Source organism: Dendrobates tinctorius, unplaced genomic scaffold (assembly GCF_039654945.1).
Source record: "Dendrobates tinctorius isolate UK_male_01 unplaced genomic scaffold, ASM3965494v1 ptg000104l, whole genome shotgun sequence".
Classification (NCBI taxonomy): Eukaryota; Metazoa; Chordata; class Amphibia; order Anura; family Dendrobatidae; genus Dendrobates; species Dendrobates tinctorius.
Genome location: NW_027361772.1, coordinates 16,118,297 through 16,137,506, shown reverse-complemented (window position 1 = coordinate 16,137,506; position 19,210 = coordinate 16,118,297). Strand labels below are relative to the sequence as shown.

At 46.6% G+C, this 19,210-nt stretch overlaps 1 protein-coding gene across 1 annotated transcript in view; it reads right to left on the bottom strand.

The window, feature by feature from the left end:
- The window catches only part of PLEKHA2 (pleckstrin homology domain containing A2), a 103,273-nt gene that overhangs the window by 49,460 nt on the left and 34,603 nt on the right, over positions 1-19,210 (bottom strand). The window contains exons 6-7 of the mRNA XM_073588817.1: positions 2,873-3,004; positions 2,540-2,692 (exon numbers count right to left, since the gene is read on the bottom strand). Of these exons, the coding sequence (XP_073444918.1) occupies positions 2,540-2,692; positions 2,873-3,004 (285 nt within the window). The remainder of the gene's footprint in view (positions 1-2,539; positions 2,693-2,872; positions 3,005-19,210) is intronic.

Here is a 19,210-nt window from a genome sequence, read left to right as displayed (position 1 = left end):
CGTGTTATACTGCCTTACAGCACCAAAATAATACCGCCATACATATCTAAATAGTACCATGCTATACTGCCTTAGTTATACTGCCTTATAGCACCCAAATTATAAAGGCATACAAAGCTAAACAGTACATTATGTCACCTTAAAGTTCCAAAATATTACCATCAGAGTTAAATGTTACCATAATATACCGCCTTATATTGGCAAAATAATAAAAACATAGAGCGCTACAGAGTAGCACATTATGTCCTCTTAAATTGCCCAAATAATATCACTATACAGAGCTAAATAGTACATTTTACCATCAGTTCCAAATTAATACTGCCTCACAAAATCGTACCGTATTAAACTGCCATACAGGTTAAAAAATAATGCCACGATAATTCTTCCCCATAGTTCCAAAATAATATCACCATGCACAGCTAAAGAGCACCATGTTACACTGCACTACAGTGCTATCATAATCAAGACACTAGAATGTCCTTAAGACTAATTTTTGGCACTTCAAACACAATGATACACTTTGGGGTAAAAAAGAATTCACTAATTATCCCCAGAAGAAGCGAACCAACACACCATATATATAAAAAATATTATTTTATTGAATATCAAAAATATTCCAATTTTAATAAAAATTGCAGACTACATAATACCTTACTCATAACATACCCCAACGGGGAAAAAAAAAATGCACAGACCATAAACACGGACAAATAATCCTTCTATTAGTAATCATAATATTCCTGTACAATTAATGGAATAAGGCAACAAGACCAATATTATAAGGCTGTGTGCACACGCTGCGGATTAGGTGCGGATTCATCCGCGCGGATTTTGTAAAATCCGCAGGTGAAACCGCAGGTCAAAAGACCTGCGGTTTTACCTGCGGATTGCTCTGCGGTTTTGCCCTGCGGTTTTTCATCTCCTCAATAGAGGAGATGGCAAACCGCAGGAGAATCCGCAGAAAGAATTGACATGTCAATTCTTTCTGCGGATTGAAAACCGCAGATAATCCGCGCGGAAAATTCCGCACCGTCTGCACTGCGGTTTTTGATTCCCATAGGGAATCATGGTACTGTACACCGCAGCAAAAACTGCTGCGGGTCCGCAGCGGCCAAAACCGCTGCGGAACCGCAGCAAAATCCGCAGCGTGTGCACACAGCCTAATAATCCTAAATAGGAAGCAATCTAACCTTGCCGTTATAAGGCGCCACTAAGTTATATAGTATGCAATCATAAGTCTCACTCTATATATAAAAATTCAGGGTAATAAGAAACCCTATATAATTATAGAGATACGACATAGTACCAGTACCATATAAAGCCGTCATATCGACATAATCGGGGAGGAATAATCTAACCCCGCTGTGAAAAGCACCAATACAACATAGGCTAAAATATACTTATAACACATAAAATGACAAGGTAGAAAAGCTATCAAACTGATAATTACCTTAGACCAGATTATGCGCGGGGGATTTTTGCACAGGATTATCTACACCTGCATAATCTGGTCTAAGGTAATTATCAGTTTGATAGCTTTTCTACCTTGTCATTTTATGTGTTATAAGTATATTTTAGCCTATGTTGTATTGGTGCTTTTCACAGCGGGGTTAGATTATTCCTCCCCGATTATGTCGATATGACGGCTTTATATGGTACTGGTACTATGTCGTATCTCTATAATTATATAGGGTTTCTTATTACCCTGAATTTTTATATATAGAGTGAGACTTATGATTGCATACTATATAACTTAGTGGCGCCTTATAACGGCAAGGTTAGATTGCTTCCTATTTAGGATTATTATAATATTGGTCTTGTTGCCTTATTCCATTAATTGTACAGGAATATTATGATTACTAATAGAAGGATTATTTGTCCGTGTTTATGGTCTGTGCATTTTTTTTTTTTTTCCCCGTTGGGGTATGTTATGAGTAAGGTATTATGTAGTCTGCAATTTTTATTAAAATTGGAATATTTTTGATATTCAATAAAATAATATTTTTTATATATATGGTGTGTTGGTTCGCTTCTTCTGGGGATAATTAGTGAATTCTTTTTTACCCCAAAGTGTAGTGCTATCATAATGCTGCCATATAGAGCTAAAGAGCATCACGTTATACTGCATTACAGTGCTAACATAATGCTGTCATACAGTGCTGAATAGTAATATTGCACAGTGCTCCCATAAACTTATTTTTGTACTATGTATGGCTCTGTAATAGTGTTATGTATGAATGTTGTGGTAGTGTTATGTAGGCACCAGATAAACTAGTAATTTAATACATTTATGGGAGCACTGTCCGATATTACTATTCAGCACTGTATGGCAGCATTACAAAACTGAACTGAATGGTATTGTTACTTTTGCTAGCAATACAGTGCTATAGGCCCATAGTGTAAAGGGGGTTTTACACTAAGCAATATCGCTAGCAATATCGCTAAATCGTCACTGGTTTTGTGAGACAAGCTGCCCAGGAGGAGTCGGCTGCACAGTATGTGGTGCCATATACATGATGATGCCGTCACATGTCGTTACCATATGTCCTTGCTTGACACAATATCCGCTCTTCAAAACACAAATGGAAGATGGAGGCTTATAAGGCAGCTGGGGAATGAGGCTATGACTGCGGCGGAGCAAGGTGTGGGAGGACACTTCATGGTGGAATACCTCGGGACATTCGCTTCCATTCTATAAGAAGAGAGAATAGCAGTGTGAATGCAGACTAATAAAAGAGTTCTTGAGACCTCAGGGCCCCCAGAGAGCTAGTGGACGTAGCAGCTCCCTATGGGGTGGACTCAGAGGAACTCCGGAAAGAAGGATCAAACATTTCAGGAAAGGAGATTCCAGATTAAAGGGATAAAACGTCACCTGGATAATGGGAGTCTGCACCACGACTCCGCCAACGATCTTGGTCTCATATGCGGTTTGTGTCTTTTTCTCCTGGGATCCAGATCCAGTGGACCCTATTTCAGATGTCTGAGCCGATCCTGGTCTGGGTACCTGTAGAACAACAACTTAGATGAACCGGACAACAACAAAAAAAAAAAAAAGAGTTGTGCGTTGACTACCCGATCGGTGGCGCAATATGCGCCAGGACAGGTTGTTACTTCTCATCAAAAAATTTTTTGGGCTACATAATTATTTTATAGGAAATGTGGGTAATATCTGAATATGGGGTCTGAGGAGTGGGCCAATTTCAGAGGAAGGAAAACTGTACGAGCGCACAGAATCTTATAGATGTAGGCATACTGGCATTGCAGTAGAAGACACCTTGCTCCACATGGAATCCACCTGATAAAGGTAGCGTGTTCCAGGAAGAATCCGCCTGAAAAAGATGTCAGGTCCACGCAAAATCTGCTGGAAAAAGACGCCTTGTTCCGCACGGAATTTGCCTGAAAAAGACGCTGTGTTCCTCATGGAATCAACTGAAAAAGACGTCTTGTTACTCATGGAATCTTAATGAAAAAGGCAACAGTTCCATGGATAATCCACCTGAAAAAGACATCTTGTTCCAGTTGAAATAAACCTCAAAAACGCTCTGCGTTCCAAGTAGAATCCACCTGAATAAGACGCCTTGTTCCAGGCAGAGTCTGCTGGAAAAAGATGCTGTGTTCCATGCGGAATCTGCTGGTAAAAGATGCCTTGTTGCCCACGGAATCAACCTAAAGAAGGCGTCTTTTTCCAGGCAGAATCCTCCAGAAAAAGACACGTTCCACATGGAATCCTGCTGAAAAAAAGATGTTGTGTTCCAAGAGGATTCCACCTGATAAAGCTGACGTGTTCCAGGAAGAATCATTTCCAATATGGAAATTATGGGACCAATGCTTAATTTTATTACTATGAAAAAAGCCCTATCCAAGGGTCAACATCACCAGTTTCTGTCCAGATGACCCATAAGAGAGTCCTCCATGTGGATATGCCTTGTTTTATCTGATGGAGCAAATTCTATAAGATTCGCTTGTACAGGCTCAGACTGTCCCACAGGAGAACAGGAGAATCCTCCGGTAGGCCCCCCATGAAGGACTGCTGATGAGTAATGCTATTACACTTAATTCACAATTTTCAGAAAAAGTTCATGCATTAAACAATCTAGTTAAATTAATACTATATAGAAGCAAAAGTAAATTTGTGAACTAGAGTCAGGATATTTTTTGCATGTAGCTGAACAGTCAGCCCCAAGAATCAATGTTACTGGTGGGCCTTTGGCAATCCTGTCCACTTGTATCAGTGTGTACAAAACAGCCGCCAAAGAAAGACCCTGGGGTGAAAAGTTCCTATACCCGCTTGCATTGTTAGAAACCTAGGAGTGACTTTGCCTTTGGCACACCGGCGTGCTTCTTCACCGCCATTCAAACGAAAGAAGTGTTAATCATGTATATGGCTGGCCTCCTACGCCAGGCAGTTACGCAATCCTGGAGCGCGGCCCATTTCTCACAGTATTATTAGCCCTATCGAGTGTAGCGCAGAGAGGACCACATGCCCTGCAGCTTGTCTGATTCTCCATTGATTCAGATCAAAGCCCCCATTTTATCCCCTTTGCTTTCCCCATCGCACATTTTTACCAGGTGTGCTGTACGTGAGGCTGACAGGAGACTTTATCATAGAATATCAGAGATGACCTTACTTCTAATATCTAAGTTGACTCGACCTAGTGTGTGTACCTGAATGGGGAGAAGAGCGGAGGCCGCTGCCAAATTCGTCTGAACGCAGCTTATCTCCACTGAGAACAATAGGATCGGGCATGTTCAAATCCAACTGCCCGATCCTTCTTTCCTTAACAAATGCCATTGGGTAATAACCATGACACCACCTAATAACCAGGACATCACCTGTACACATTTGAGCAAGGGTCAGTCTTATCAAAATTAGCAATAATCTAATGTGCATGAGTTATTCAAGAGCACTGTAGCAAAGTACTGTACTGAGGGCATATTAGGGGCATAGTACTGTACTGGGGGCATCATGCGGTATTAGGTTCACTGTATTGGGGGAACTGTGGGGGCATCATACTGTGTTGGAGAGATATAGGAGAATGACACTTTATAGTACTGGGGGCGGCTCTGTGGCAACCACATACTGTTTTGGGACACTGTGGGGGCATCATATTGTATTTGGAGCACCATATAGTATTGGGGTGGTCTGCGACAGCCACATAGTGTATTGGGTGCACTGTGTGAGCATAATAATCTATTAAGGGCCCTTAGGGGGTATACTTTATTTTTTTTTGGCGGGGGGGGCTGTGGGGGCATCACAATACATTCACAATGGTGTCCTCATACTGTATTGAGTGGCATTGTGGCAGTCTTATATTGTCTTTGAGGCACCATGGAGACATCATACTTTATTCGGGGGAAATGTTGCAATCTCATTCCGTATTAAGGGACACTGTGAGGCCATGAAACTGTATTGGAGGGAACAATGGAAGTTTCATACTGTATTGGGGCACTGTGGGGGCATCATACTGTATTGGTGGAATATGGGGGAATCACACTATATTGGAGGCACAATGGCGGCCTTATACTATCTAGGGGGACACTGTGAGTGCATCATACTGTATTGTGGTGCACAATGAAAGTTTCTTGCTGTATTGGCAAGCACTGTAGAGGCATCACACTATATTGTGGACCCTGCGGGGGCATAATAATGTATTGTGGGGCACTGTGAGGACCTAAAACTGTACTGCAGGCACAATTGCGGCCTCATAATGTATTGAGGGCAACATAGTGTATGTGGGGGCATTTTGGCAACTTCATATTTTATTGAGGGCACTCTAGGGGTATCGTATTGATGGATTGTAAGCTTATGAGTAGGGCCCTCACTCCTCTAGGTAATTGTTGAATTATGTATTGCTGTGAAACGCCTTATCTTGTTTGTACATGTCCCCTCTTAATTGTAAAGTGCAGCGGAATATGTTGGCACTTAAGAAATAAAAATTATTATATTATTATGCTGTACTGGGGCCCTCTGGGTGCATTATACTATACTGAAGGGCACAGCTGGGTCATTATTTTGTATTGTGTTGATGGGCAATGGGAGAGCATCATAATGTGTGTGGTGGACATCATTGATCCCCCCATACTACACTGAGAGGCATCACACTGGGTGGGGGTCATCACTGAACTGTTATACTCCTAAGGTAGGCATCTTACTGTGTCGGTGGTATCATTGGGTCTTCATACTGTATTGGGAGGCATCATACTGTGTGGGGGACATCACTGGGCCATAATAATGCAGTACTGCATTGGGAGGTATAATACAGTCTGGGGGCATCAATAAGCCGTGATATTCCATAAGGAAGCATCATACTGTGAGGGGGCATCAATGGATGGTTGTAATGCATTGGGAGGCATCATACTGTGTGGGGGGGCATCATTGAGTAGTCATGCTCCATAGGTAAGCATCATACTGCGTGGGGAACATCATTGACTCGTCATGCTCCATAGGGAGGCATCATACTGTGTGAAGAGGCATTATTGGGCTGTCTTACTGAATTGGGAGGCATTATATTGTGTGGGGGGCATCACTAGTCCGTCATACTGCAATGCGAAGCATTATACTGCGTGGGAGGAATAATTGAGCCTTGATACTCCATAAGGAGACATCATACTGTGTGGGGTCATCACTGAGCCGTGATACTCCATAGGTAAGCATCATACTATGTGGGGGGCATCATTGAGTCTTCATGCTCCAAAGGGAGGCATCATAGTGTGTGGGGGCATCACTGAGCCGTGATACTTCATAGGTAGGCATCATACTAGGTGGGGGCATCATTGAGTCGTCATGCTACATAAGTAAGCATCATAGTGTGTGGGGGGCATCACTGAGCCGTGATACTCCATAGGTAGGCATCATACTATGTGTGGGGCATCATTGAGTCGTCATGCCCAATAAGGAAGCATCATAGTGTGTGGGGGGGCATCACTGAGCCTTGATACTCCATAGGTAGGCATCATATTAGGTGGGGGGCATCATTGAGTCATCATGCTCCATAGGGAGGCATCATACTGTGTGAAGCGGCATCATTGGGCTGTCAAACTGAATTGGTAGGCATCATATTGTGAGGGGGGCATCACTGGTCCATCGTACTGCATTGCGAAGCATTATAGTGTGTGGGAGGAATAACTAAGCCGTGATACTCCATAAGGAGGCATCATACTTTGTGAAGAGGCATCATTGTGCTGTCTTACTGAATTGGGAGGCATCATATTGTGTGGGGGGCATCATTGGTCCATCATACTGCATTGCGAAGCATTATACTGTGTGGGAGGAATAATTGAGCCGTGATACTCCATAAGGAGGCATCATACTGTGTGGGGTCATCACTGAGCCGTGATACTCTATAGGTAAGCATCATACTAGGTGGGGGGCATCATTGAGTTGTCAGGCTCCATAAGTAAGCATCATAGTGTGTGGGGGTCATCACTGAGCCGTGATACTCCATAGGTAGGCATCATACTATGTGGGGGAATCATTGAGTCGTCATGCCCAATAGGGAAGCATCATAGTGTGTGAAGAGGCATCATTGGGCTGTCATACTGAATTGGGAGGCATCATATTGTGAGGGGGGCATCACTGGTCCATCATACTGCATTGCGAAGCATTATAGTGTGTGGGAGGAATAATTGAGCTGTGATACTCCATAAGGAGGCATCATACTGTGTGGGAGGCATCACTGAGCCGTGATACTCCATAGGTAGGCATCATACAAGGTGGGGGGCATCACTGAGTCATCATGCTCCATAGGGAGGCATCATAGTGTGTGTGGGTTATCATTGGGCCATGATACTCCATAGGTAGGCATCATACTGTGTGGGGGGCATCACTGGGCCATGATACTCCATAGGGAGGCATCATAGTGTGTGGGGGGCATCACTGGGCCATGATACTCCATAGGGAGGCATCATACTGTGTGGGGGGCATCACTGGGCCATGATACTCCATAGGGAGGCATCATAGTGTGTGGGGGGCATCACTGGGCCGTCATTCTGCTTCATACTGTGTGATACATGACAAATCATCAGTGCTCAGATTTTTGTAGTAACAGGTCCTGTGGGACCAGAAATAAGGCCCCGGTACAAAGCTACGAACAAATCCGTCCACTCATCAGTATATTGGGGTAGACGCAGTATATAATGACAGATACAGATTTTGTGTAGTATCATCTGGTAACAGACATGAAGTATCACCGAAAATAACTTATATTCATTGATAACTTTTTACATTTCAGGCTGAAAATATCTCATTGCTTACATCATGCTGCCCTAGTTCTTTATTAGTAGGATATTATAATATATTCATATGGGCTATATGGCTAGAAAAGCGCAGCAAATAACATTCATTACTGATGTCTGACCATTTATTTTTGGCGTTCACTGAAGCAGAGCATGAACATGACAAAAACAGCAGCTGGCGTGGGCAGAGCAGACATGGCGGTACGGTTATGTGTGTTGTTGGAGGAAACGGTGCTCAATGGAGCAATGCAACCTCCATCTCCATCATACAACCGTTACCCACATACATTTGTTTGGACTGCCAGGTGTCTAAAGCAGTCAAGATTTGATGCATCATATAGAAACTGAATATTTTTTTTTTTATTTGGGGTAGATAGTTATTCTGATTGAGGAATACAAAATATTGTACTCCCCAGCATTGACACTGCAGCACCAAGAAGGAAAAATCTTGGCATCCTGGAAATCACAGGATGGATAGACATGCTAATGATAGGCAAATGATGAAAAAATGAAAATAGAATTTTCAAAACATCAGTATGGAGTATGGGCACCAGGTGTAGAAATCCCCGCACTTACATGGCTTGTCTTCTATCAATGAGGTTATTAATGGTTATCTGGGCAATGTTCTGCCATGCTGAATTCACTTGAACAAATCATCAAGATCCTCTGCTGGCATCTCCTTTTTTAATCGCCGACCAATGGTGTCCCAGATGTGCTCGATGAGAGAGACCAGTTTGGAGACTCTGCAGGGCATGGTAGCACATTTAAGCCTCGTAGGATGCTCACAGTACTATGAGCTACTGTTGAAAAATGGCTCATGGGAAACATTGGAAAAATGGCCGTACCACTGGTTTCACGACCAAATTAATGTAACGCCGAGTTGTTAGTGAACCTGGAATAAAGGCTAGAAGCGTCTGGCTACCGTGTATTATGCCACCATACACCATAATTCAGGGAGTAGGATCGGTGTGATGTTCCCTCGTGAAGGGTTCTTCATGGTGTTGTCCACGCGGTCTCTAAATCGAGACCAGAGGCTGAAATGGAGCAATGCAGGCTGGAATTGAGGACTATGCTCTTCAGCGATGAGTCCTACTTTTGTCTTGTGCTTAATGATAGATGGTCTTGAGGCCGTGCTGGCAATGCCATGAAGAGGTCTTGATGAGCGAACCTCACACTGGTCCTACTCTTGGGATTAAACTGTGGTGGTGATAGTGACATGTGTGGATTTTGTATACAGGGACAGAGGGCTGAGAGGTCAGGAAAGGGTGGACAGGACATAGAAGATGTTGAAAAGCATAAGACTTATGACCTGTTTCCAAAACTATTTTTCCTCTGATGGTCCTCCTGGTCTCAATTTTGCACACCTGATGAGGCTTTTAAGGCTTCCATGAAACACAATAATTACGAGTGTTCTCCAATATGCGCCTATGATTCCCACCCTTCGAGTAAAATCCCATTGAGTAAATTCGCAATGATAAATCATAAATCCGGCTTAAACTTTATTTTCGTAACTAACAACACCCACATAACCACCCACAGCAAGCGCAGAGTGAAATATTACATGGATGGCATACATGCTTTGACTATTTTTCAAGGTTACTAAGCGTCACCAGATTTTTTTGCTTGCGTGTGATAACATATGAATACAGTCTCATGGAGTGCAAACGGATAAAGAGTGGAGCACCACACGACAGTCTGTATATGGGCCATTCCATGGTAACTTATGTTACATTCACAAGCCAAAAACTGAGTTAATAATGGCTACAGACTGTTTTTTGAAGGCAGGCACAAAAATGAGTGAATGTATATTACGTTGCGTTTGGCGGCGCCTGCGTCCTTTTGATGGTGCGCCGACCAGCGCCAAACGCAACCTGTTGCAATTTGGTTGCGCTCGGCACACCGTCAAAAGGACGCAGGCGCTGCCAAACGCATACTGCGCACGGCCTGCGTCCTCAGTGATAAAGATAGGGGACACATGACGCATGCAGCGCCATGCGCCCGGAGGCGGAGCTACCGGCAGAGGCGCAGCAGGGGGCGGGGCTTAGTGGCGGCCGTGCGCAGGCCGTCGCTGCGCCCTGAAGCGCAAATGTGAAACCGGCCTTATTACTTGGTAACTTACTTTACAACACAATGTAGTAACTTACGTTACAAAGCTGATGGTAACTTACGCTACAATACCATTACTTCATATGAGAAGTAAACTTATTGTAACGTAAGTTACTAACTGTGTTGTAACGTAAGTTACCACGGAATGACCCATATATGTCATGGGTGAATAAGGCCTTAATTGATGTGATGTGGTGTGGATGTGGATTTTCAATCTGTAGTATGTTCATTTATGCTGTGGGATTTCACAACTAACATCCCCCTCTGAGGTGAATAGGTTGAGATCTGCATTTTCCCCAATTAAATGCAAAACAAAAACTGCAAAATTTTGGTGTGGGGACCTACCCCATGGTTACCTAGGGGCCTTTGCACAATTTTATTTCCCTAAAATGACTCCAAGTTCTGAGCTCCCTGTAACTACGGTAGTATGGTCGGGTAAACGTCTATAAATCAGGGATTAAAATACTCAATGGCCACTTTTTTTTTTGCCATATTAAAGAATAGATGTCTCTTGCCACAAATTTGTATTTTTACTTGGTGTAAATGCCGCTGTTCTCCTGAATTGTTTTTGTTTTGTTCCTACACCTCTCCATTCCTGGGATATGACCACCTTTCTCCTGTATATAAATCTAGCAATTTTAGCCAAGTGGGCGTGGTCCTCAACGGCTCTAAGGGGAGTATCTTCTTAAGGACCATGCCCCCTTGGCTAACAAGACTAAATTTGTTCACAGGGAAAAGGGAGACATATTTCAGGAACGGAGAGGGCGGAGGAACAAAAGAAAAATAACAATGGATTCAGGAGAACAGCGGCATTTAGACTAGATAAAAAATTGCATTTTTTGTTGCAAGTGACAGGTCCCCTTTAATTAATAACTAAATAATTTTTCATCATAAATCTGTTTTGTTTGCTGTCCTAGCCCTTTATCTAATTATTCTGACCAAGGCGGAGTGGCTTGTTGGCATTGCCTTGGTAACTCGCACTTGGCTTTTTGAGTATGTTACCAGTGTGATGGCAGAATCCTTTATATTATAGCAATTCTGTAGGTAAAGTCTTATGGATTGTAAGATATACACAATGAAAGCAGCGCACAGGTACGTACATGTCACAAGCAGGACAATCCACCTCCTAGAGAAGCTTAGGGAGTCAGTGCCGCTCCCAAACACCTGACACTGGAGTACAATGCAGATGGGGATTTATTGATTGCAGGATAATGGAGGCTCATTAGGTGTCTAATAATCCGTATAAACTAATGTATAACAATACTACACCGCGAGAAGAACATTCGTCTGTCAGTGTGCGGCCGCTTATAAAACACACACGGATCAAAATCCGTCTTTCTTGTAGGTATCCATCAAATATAGGATCCCAGGTCCAAAAACCCTATACTGCCCAGGAAACCTTTTTAAATGGATTGCCTTTGGAATGAGCTTGCAAACTTCAGCATTCTTAACATATACTGCCTGACCATGCTAAAAAGAGGCTCTTTTGGAGCCTATGTGTCCACTTGTCCTTTGTTGTAGGCGCTTTCTGTCCCGGGAATATCACTACAGAGAGGGGCCAGAAAATTGCAGCATTTGGTCACAGGAAATCCAGTACTGATTAGAACTTCTTCACCATCCTATTAAACAGTGCAAGCTTTTCCCTTGCTCTGTCATTGCAAGGGTTAATCAGTTCTGTTGATCTCGGTCCTGAATTGTCTCAGCTATTCTGTGTTGGCCACTCCCCTCTGGTTTATATGCTTGTCACTGGCACTTGGGAATTGCCAGTGATAGTTCTTATTTCCTGGTTAGATGTTTGAGAAGAAATTCAGTGTTTGGAGTAGGAGATTGGAGATTTGTTCAGAAGATATCTGCTTGGAGTTAGTTTGCATGCTTATCCTCATCCTCTCCTATTTGGCTTCTCCTACCTATCCCTCCCCTGTGTTCCACTCTGTTGTTTTGTGAGTATATCTGTATGATTGTATTTTTTTATATTCCTGTCTATTAACACTGTCTGTCTGGTTTTCTAAACAGCCTCACATCTCCCTGGGTGGGGTAGGGAACAGATAAGATTTAAGATAGGAAAATAGCAAGGTATGTGACACTAATGTCTCCACCTTCCAGGGTAATCAGGGGGATAGAGATAGATTAGGGTGCTAGTTTGAGTGATCAGGTAGGTGCCTAAATTCCCTAGTCACTCCGTGACACTTTCTTGGCACATATGACAAACTGGTCAGTGAAACACGGACTTAAAATAAGAATAATTGAACTGTAGTTAGTCACACAGTTTAGATTCTGAGATTAATATGAGAAAGTGGGTCATGCATACGCAGAGAACAGACCACAGAGACATGGTGTCACGTAACAGATAGACAGCAAGCCACCGGCAGAGTGGGTGCTGATATATCAGTCTCCTCAGAGACAAAATGTGCCAGGGTTCTACCTGTGTCATACTGTGACAGTCTTTGGTAACTAAGGGGGACTTCAAACTGTCCCTGTAACTGGGACCCCAACTATCCCTAAGTTTAAGGGGTACTCTTAAAGGTAGAGAGGCCCAAGTCTCTGACCATACTATGCTCCTGTTTATGTCCTATACTGACCCCTTCCCCAGGAGGCCTGAAACAGATATGTTAGTGTTTAAACAAACAGGTATAACAAAAAGCAACTTAAATACAAAAACTCTCACCAAGGTAGAGAGGAATAAAGGGAAGAATAGGAATGTACAAACCAAATGGGAATAGGATAATGTAGAAAGCATACACCCAAAAACAGCATACAACAATCTCCAGCAGCAACTACGAACTCCAACTTCAGCACACCAACTCCAGCAAGCCAAGAAGTAAACTTTCACAGGCAGCGATGAGAAAGTCTGGCAAATTTTTATAGAGAGAGAAAATGAGCAGGTCAGGAGCATCTGTGAGATGGAGCTGCATGTCTCTAACCAGTATACAAGGAGTCGTTAACCTTTTCAGCGCCAAAGGAAACAAAGTCCATTTAATAAGAGAAACAAAAACACAAAGGGTAAATGGAAGACCAGTGATTCACAATACGTAATGAACGCTCAACCCGGGATCTCCTAGGAGGACGTTACACACTCGTGACAACCTGACACAGAACAGATGAAGGCCCTGCCACAGATGGGGCCAATGTCTAAATTAGGCTTTTGTCCTATTAACAGAGATGGATACAGTGTCTCCATAACAACATCGGCCTCAACACCGAGATCCACACTGCCACCATAGAAGCAGAGCCCCTCAATTCTGGAAAGCCAAGGCCAATTTCCACCAGCCCATTTTCCAATAAACTGCATGACGTTGGTATTGTCAAGTATTTACCTCGCACGGGGATATCAAGTATCTTGACTTACCCCCAAAACCCCACCGTGACCATAAAATGACCACCCCCACCTCGGCGCCCACTAATACACGGACACCAATATTTCTTTTGGAATTTTATGGCCACAGCAGCCTTTTATTATAACAATACACAAACAATAAACATTGTATCATAAACAACATGAGTACAATGAAATTAACCCCTGGAAGGAGAAGTCCTTGAAGCCACAAGATCGTGGTGAAATAACCAAATATCGTGGACAACCCCCGACCATTTGCTCCCAGCCGTTACCCCACAGGCTCGGGAGCACCAGCACACCAGTAGATGTTGTCCACAAACTCCTTGGGGATCCGCCCTCTTCCGACGGAAAACTCCCCATCCACCTTTCACCAGATCACGACCAGCATACCTTTAAATGAAGGAGACCCTACCCAGAGAGTCTCCCAAACCAATTTCCACCGACTTCAAGGACTCCCCCTCCCCCAAAACCGCCACAACGAGGGGCCTTTGAACACCTCAATGACCCGAGACCCCCACAACCCGCCAAGCGACAGCCTTCTCTATACCCTCCTGAAGGGCAAGGGCCCAAATATCGGAACCCACTGCATTCAAGTGAATACCGTCCGCCAACCAGTAATCGCCCTCACCCTTCTCCAAATCGAAATGTCGCACGGCAACTCCCCCGTTTTTAACTATAAAAGCGGACACTGCTCTGTTAACCTTGATCCTGGCCCGATTGACCTTCTCCAACGATCTCATGGACCGCCAACGCCTGCGTGGCACAATCTCCGACCACACAATCGTGACTTCCCGATAAGTCACCCACAACCGCAAGCAATCTTGCTTAATATCCCTGATCAACTCCCGGAAGGGACGGACAGCCAGATCATTACCCCCAGCATGAAGAACGAGAACGTCTGGTGCCCGGTCCAAACGAACGCACTCTTGAATTTCCGGCAACACCCGACGCCACGCCAGGCCCTGAAAACCGATCCACCGAACCACCGCCACCGATCTGGAAATTCCCAACTGTCTGCCGTCAGTCCTGACATCAGCTCTCACCGCTCCCCAGTAAACAAAGGAGTGACCAAATATCCAGACCAGCAGCGGACCCATACCTGAAACACAAAACAACACTCACAGAAACATATCGCAAAGAAACTCACCAACTCTTGCAATATCAAAATCCACCCCTTGAACAATACCAACCGGACACACCTCCTGCATGCCTTAAGGCCAAACATAACTACGATATCGACTCGACCTCCAACCTCCGATACGCTGAATAAAAGAGGGACCCAAACAATGCTCAGCTGCCTTAGTCGCCGCACCAATCCGAAAAGAATGCGAAGCAAACCTAGAATCATCCAGCCCCAAAAGCCGAATTGACTTCTTGAACACCGCAACAAACTGATACCGAGACAGACTCCCGCCATCTGCATGACACAACAAAGATCCGCCCAGACTGGGACAAAGGTCCCAAAATCTAGCCAAACAGTGAACCGGGCACATCCCGGAACCAGAGACAACCCCCAACGCAACTCGACGGCCATTCCCAGACTGGTCCGTTTTTGACCTCCGCAGCCAAAATTCGACGCCCTGAGCGCTCAAAATCACATCCCTGGCTAACAACCCACAGACTCTTTATTGTGAGACACGAGTTCCCCAATCCGCAGCGCCCCAAAGAATGCAAAGGAAAAAGCCAGACGAAACAACGCAACCTCATAACCATCCGCGCAAACCGATCCCAAAACCAGTCCCAATTGCTCAAGCATATTAAACGACACGGGCCGCCTTAAATCACCCCCCCCCCCGAAAGCGGTGAAAACCTTTCACCGTCTGTCTTACCAAAAACGTTTTTGTCAAATCCCTGTACCCACGTAATCGAAAACCGAAAGACAGTCCGGCCAACAAACGTGTCACCTTTGTCCGAGACCAACCTTCGTTTGCGCCCTGCCCCAAACATGACAACAACAGACCCTCCTGTTCAAGCCTGGCCCCACTGATGGAGCCAGCCGTAATGACCTCTTCCCACGCACGCCACACATTCCGGTAGGCCTCCCAGGTTTTTGGTGCCAAAGATGAGACGATCAATGACTCAGCGGCTCGTAAGCCACCCTCCACAATTCCTCCGGACAAATCAGACCCTCGAACTCCGCCTCCGGGGCCAAGGAACGAAAACGATCCCACTGCAAGCGAGAAAGAGAGTCAGCTATCTCATTCTTCACCCCAGGCACGTGTGTCGCCGTCACATGCGCATTCAAAGATAAACATACCAGCACCAACTTCTGCAAAACCCTGACCACTGGAGGGGATGATGCAGTAAGACCGTTGATCGCGCACACAACACCCATGTTGTCACAATTGAAACGAACGCGCCGATTCCGAAACTCCTGACCCCACAAATGAACAGCCACCAGAATCGGAAAAATTTCCAACAACGTGATGTTACGCACCAACCCCGCCGAAACCCAAGCAGCAGGCCACTGACCGGCACACCATTGCCCACCGAAATAGGCACCAAAACCGAATCCGCCCGCCGCATCCGTAAACAAATCCAAAGCATCGTTGCAGACCACATCGGCCATCACCAACGAACGACCGTTATACTTCTCCAAAAAGGACTCCCAAACCACCAAATCGGCCCTGAGCTCCGCCAACAACCTCACAAAATGATGGGGAGCCTGAACCCCCGAAGTGGCGCTAGCCAGCCTACGTGAAAAAACTCGACCCATCGGCATCACCCGACAAGCGAAGTTAAGCTTTCCCAACAACGACTGAAGGTCCTGCAACGATATTTTCCGCAACCGACGTGCACGAACCACCTCAGACCTCAAATCATTAAGCTTGTCCTCCGGCAACCGAAATTCCCATGCAACAGTATCGATGACAATCCCCAGAAAACGCAAACACGTACTGGGGCCCTCAGTTTTTCCGGGCGCCAGCGGAACCCCGAACCGGTCCGCCACCCACTCCATCGCTTTCAAAATCCTAAGACAACGTGAAGAATCCGCTGGGCCAATGCACAAGAAATCGTCCAAATAATGAACTATTGAATCGCAACCAGAAACGTCGCACACGACCCACTCAAGAAAAGAACTAATAGCCTCAAAATACGCACAAGACAAAGAACAACCCATAGGTAAACACCTATCTACAAAAAACCTGCCTTCCCAGAAACAGCCCAACAACCGCACGCTGTCTGGGTGAACCGGAAGCAAACGAAAAGCGGATTCAACATCAGTCTTAGCCATCAGGGCCCCGCGACCACACTGCCGGACCCAACTCGCCGCTTCATCGAATGAAGAGTATACCACTGAACAAATCTCCGGATCAATACCGTCGTTAACCGACCTCCCCCGTGGGTAAGACAAATGCTGAATGAGCCGAAACTTATTGGGCCCCTTCTTCGGAACCACCCCCAACGGGGAAACAACCAAATTCGGAAAAGGAGGAGACTCAAAAGGGCCCGCCATGCGACCCAACGAAACTTCTTTTCGGATCTTTTCCGAAACAACTGACGGATGCTCCAAAGCAGAGCGCAAATTTCTCAAAACTAACGGAATTTCAAACGTAGGATCCGGAATCCGAAAACCCTCCTGAAAACCAGAATACAACAGCCCCGCTCTTACCCCATCAGGGTATCTATTTAGATAAGGGACCATCCTTTCCAGATTCACCGGAGTCTCCCCCTTGCGAATTACCCCCGCCGGATTTGGATTTCCCTTTCCTAAAACACTTCGATGCCCCATGTGAAGCACCGTTGCAGTTGGAGCAGAGGTGTTCAAATTTACAGTTGGCCCCAAACTTGCACTGGCCGTCATTAAACTGCCAGCAAACGCCCGCCTTGTGCGTTCCCGACTGCCCTTGACCCCCACCCCCCGTAGAGCCGGCAGTGCCGCTATTCTGGCTGGTGCTTCCAGCCCCCCAAGAAAGGAACTCCCAGACTTATTTTGCGCTATCACACGCATCCACAAGCCAATGTCTTTTTGGTCCCAGCGGATAGCCGGACGCACAGCATTCCTCTGACGAAACTGCTCGTCATACCGCAGCCACGCCTGACCGCCGTAAACTCTATAAGCCTCCCCGATAGCATCCAAATAACAAAATAATGCGGAGCAATTATCAGGGGCCTGTTCCCCAATAACACTCGCCAAAATAGCAAACGCCTGCTGCCAATTTACAAATGTCTGAGGAATCAAGCGCCACCTCCGCTTTTCCTCCTCTTCCTTTTTGCTATCCTCTTTCTTACTTTTGTCCAAATTAAACTTCGCAAGAGGCAATAGCGAAAATATTTCCACGTATTCATCCTTCCAAATCCGCTCTTTCACCTCCTTTTTCAAATGGGCCCCCAACGAACCCTCAAAACACACATACACCTCGCCATGCGCACGATCATCCAAATGCACACGACACTCCTTTTCGGTTTGCACCGACACCGGTGTACTGACACAAGGGCCTGACGCATTCGCGCCCTGACCCTCCAACCCGCCACCCTGTGGCCCAACCCACGCAGCCACCGGTGACGACCCCACAAAACCCTGCTCCAAACGCAAAAGCAAGCTACGCACATGCGCCAGCATACCACCTACTCCCCCAGCCGACCCTGAACTGCTCAACCCAGCCTCGAACCCACCACCCCTAGGTTCTGCTAATGAGCCCCCCGCCACCACTGACGAAGACAATAGGGGGTGACAAACAGGGAACATGGACGCATACTCACCAGGCTGCGAGGGGGCTGTGTACCCTCCAGCCGGAAATCCTGGATCCCCTGACGTCTCGTGGACCACGCGCCTCTCGAGGCCGAACTCACCGCCTCGCCGTTGCTGCCCGGACACCCCCGCAGCCTGAGCCGGGGTAGAAGGCCAGGACCCCCCGACAGAACCAGGCCGCGGTACCTCCGTAAATAGAGGCTCCCGGCCCCCCCGCCGAGTCACTTCAGCCAGGCCATCACGGGGCCTCCGACATCGTCCTCCGCTCCCGTCTTCTGGCAGCCGGCCGCGACTCGGCCGGGCTGCACTCCGGACCCCCTGCAACCGCAGGGCTGTGACACATCATCGGGGGGTCAGGAGCCAGCGCCGCTGCCGGGACCCCGCAGCAGCGCCCCCCCGCACCGATCGGGTCCCCCCCAACGCTGGGGGACGGAACAGGCCCCGGCCCTGCCGCCTGGCAGGCCGCCTCACCGCCGGAAACCGAAACCCTGGCTGGGACAGGCCGTGCGGCACGTCCACACCCGCCGCGGCCCCCCGAAGTTCCTGGTGCTGTATGCTCCCCTGGATGGGGAAGGCAGCGTCGCGCGGCCTGGAGGGTCCCGGGAGGGGCTCCGACGGCGACGAGAGGCCCGCGGCGCAGCGTCAGGGGACAGCCGCTCAGGAGGCCGCGCCCGCCGGGGCCTCCGCTCCCTCACCTCGGCCCGCGCCGGCGCTTACTGCAGGAGTCCGGCCACCTGCGCCTCCAGCCACCCAGGAGGACGCCCCGCAGCTGCCGCCCGCAGCCTGTCCAGGGCCCGGTCCACTCCAGCCATCCGGTAAGTTCTGTGGAACTGCTTCAGGAG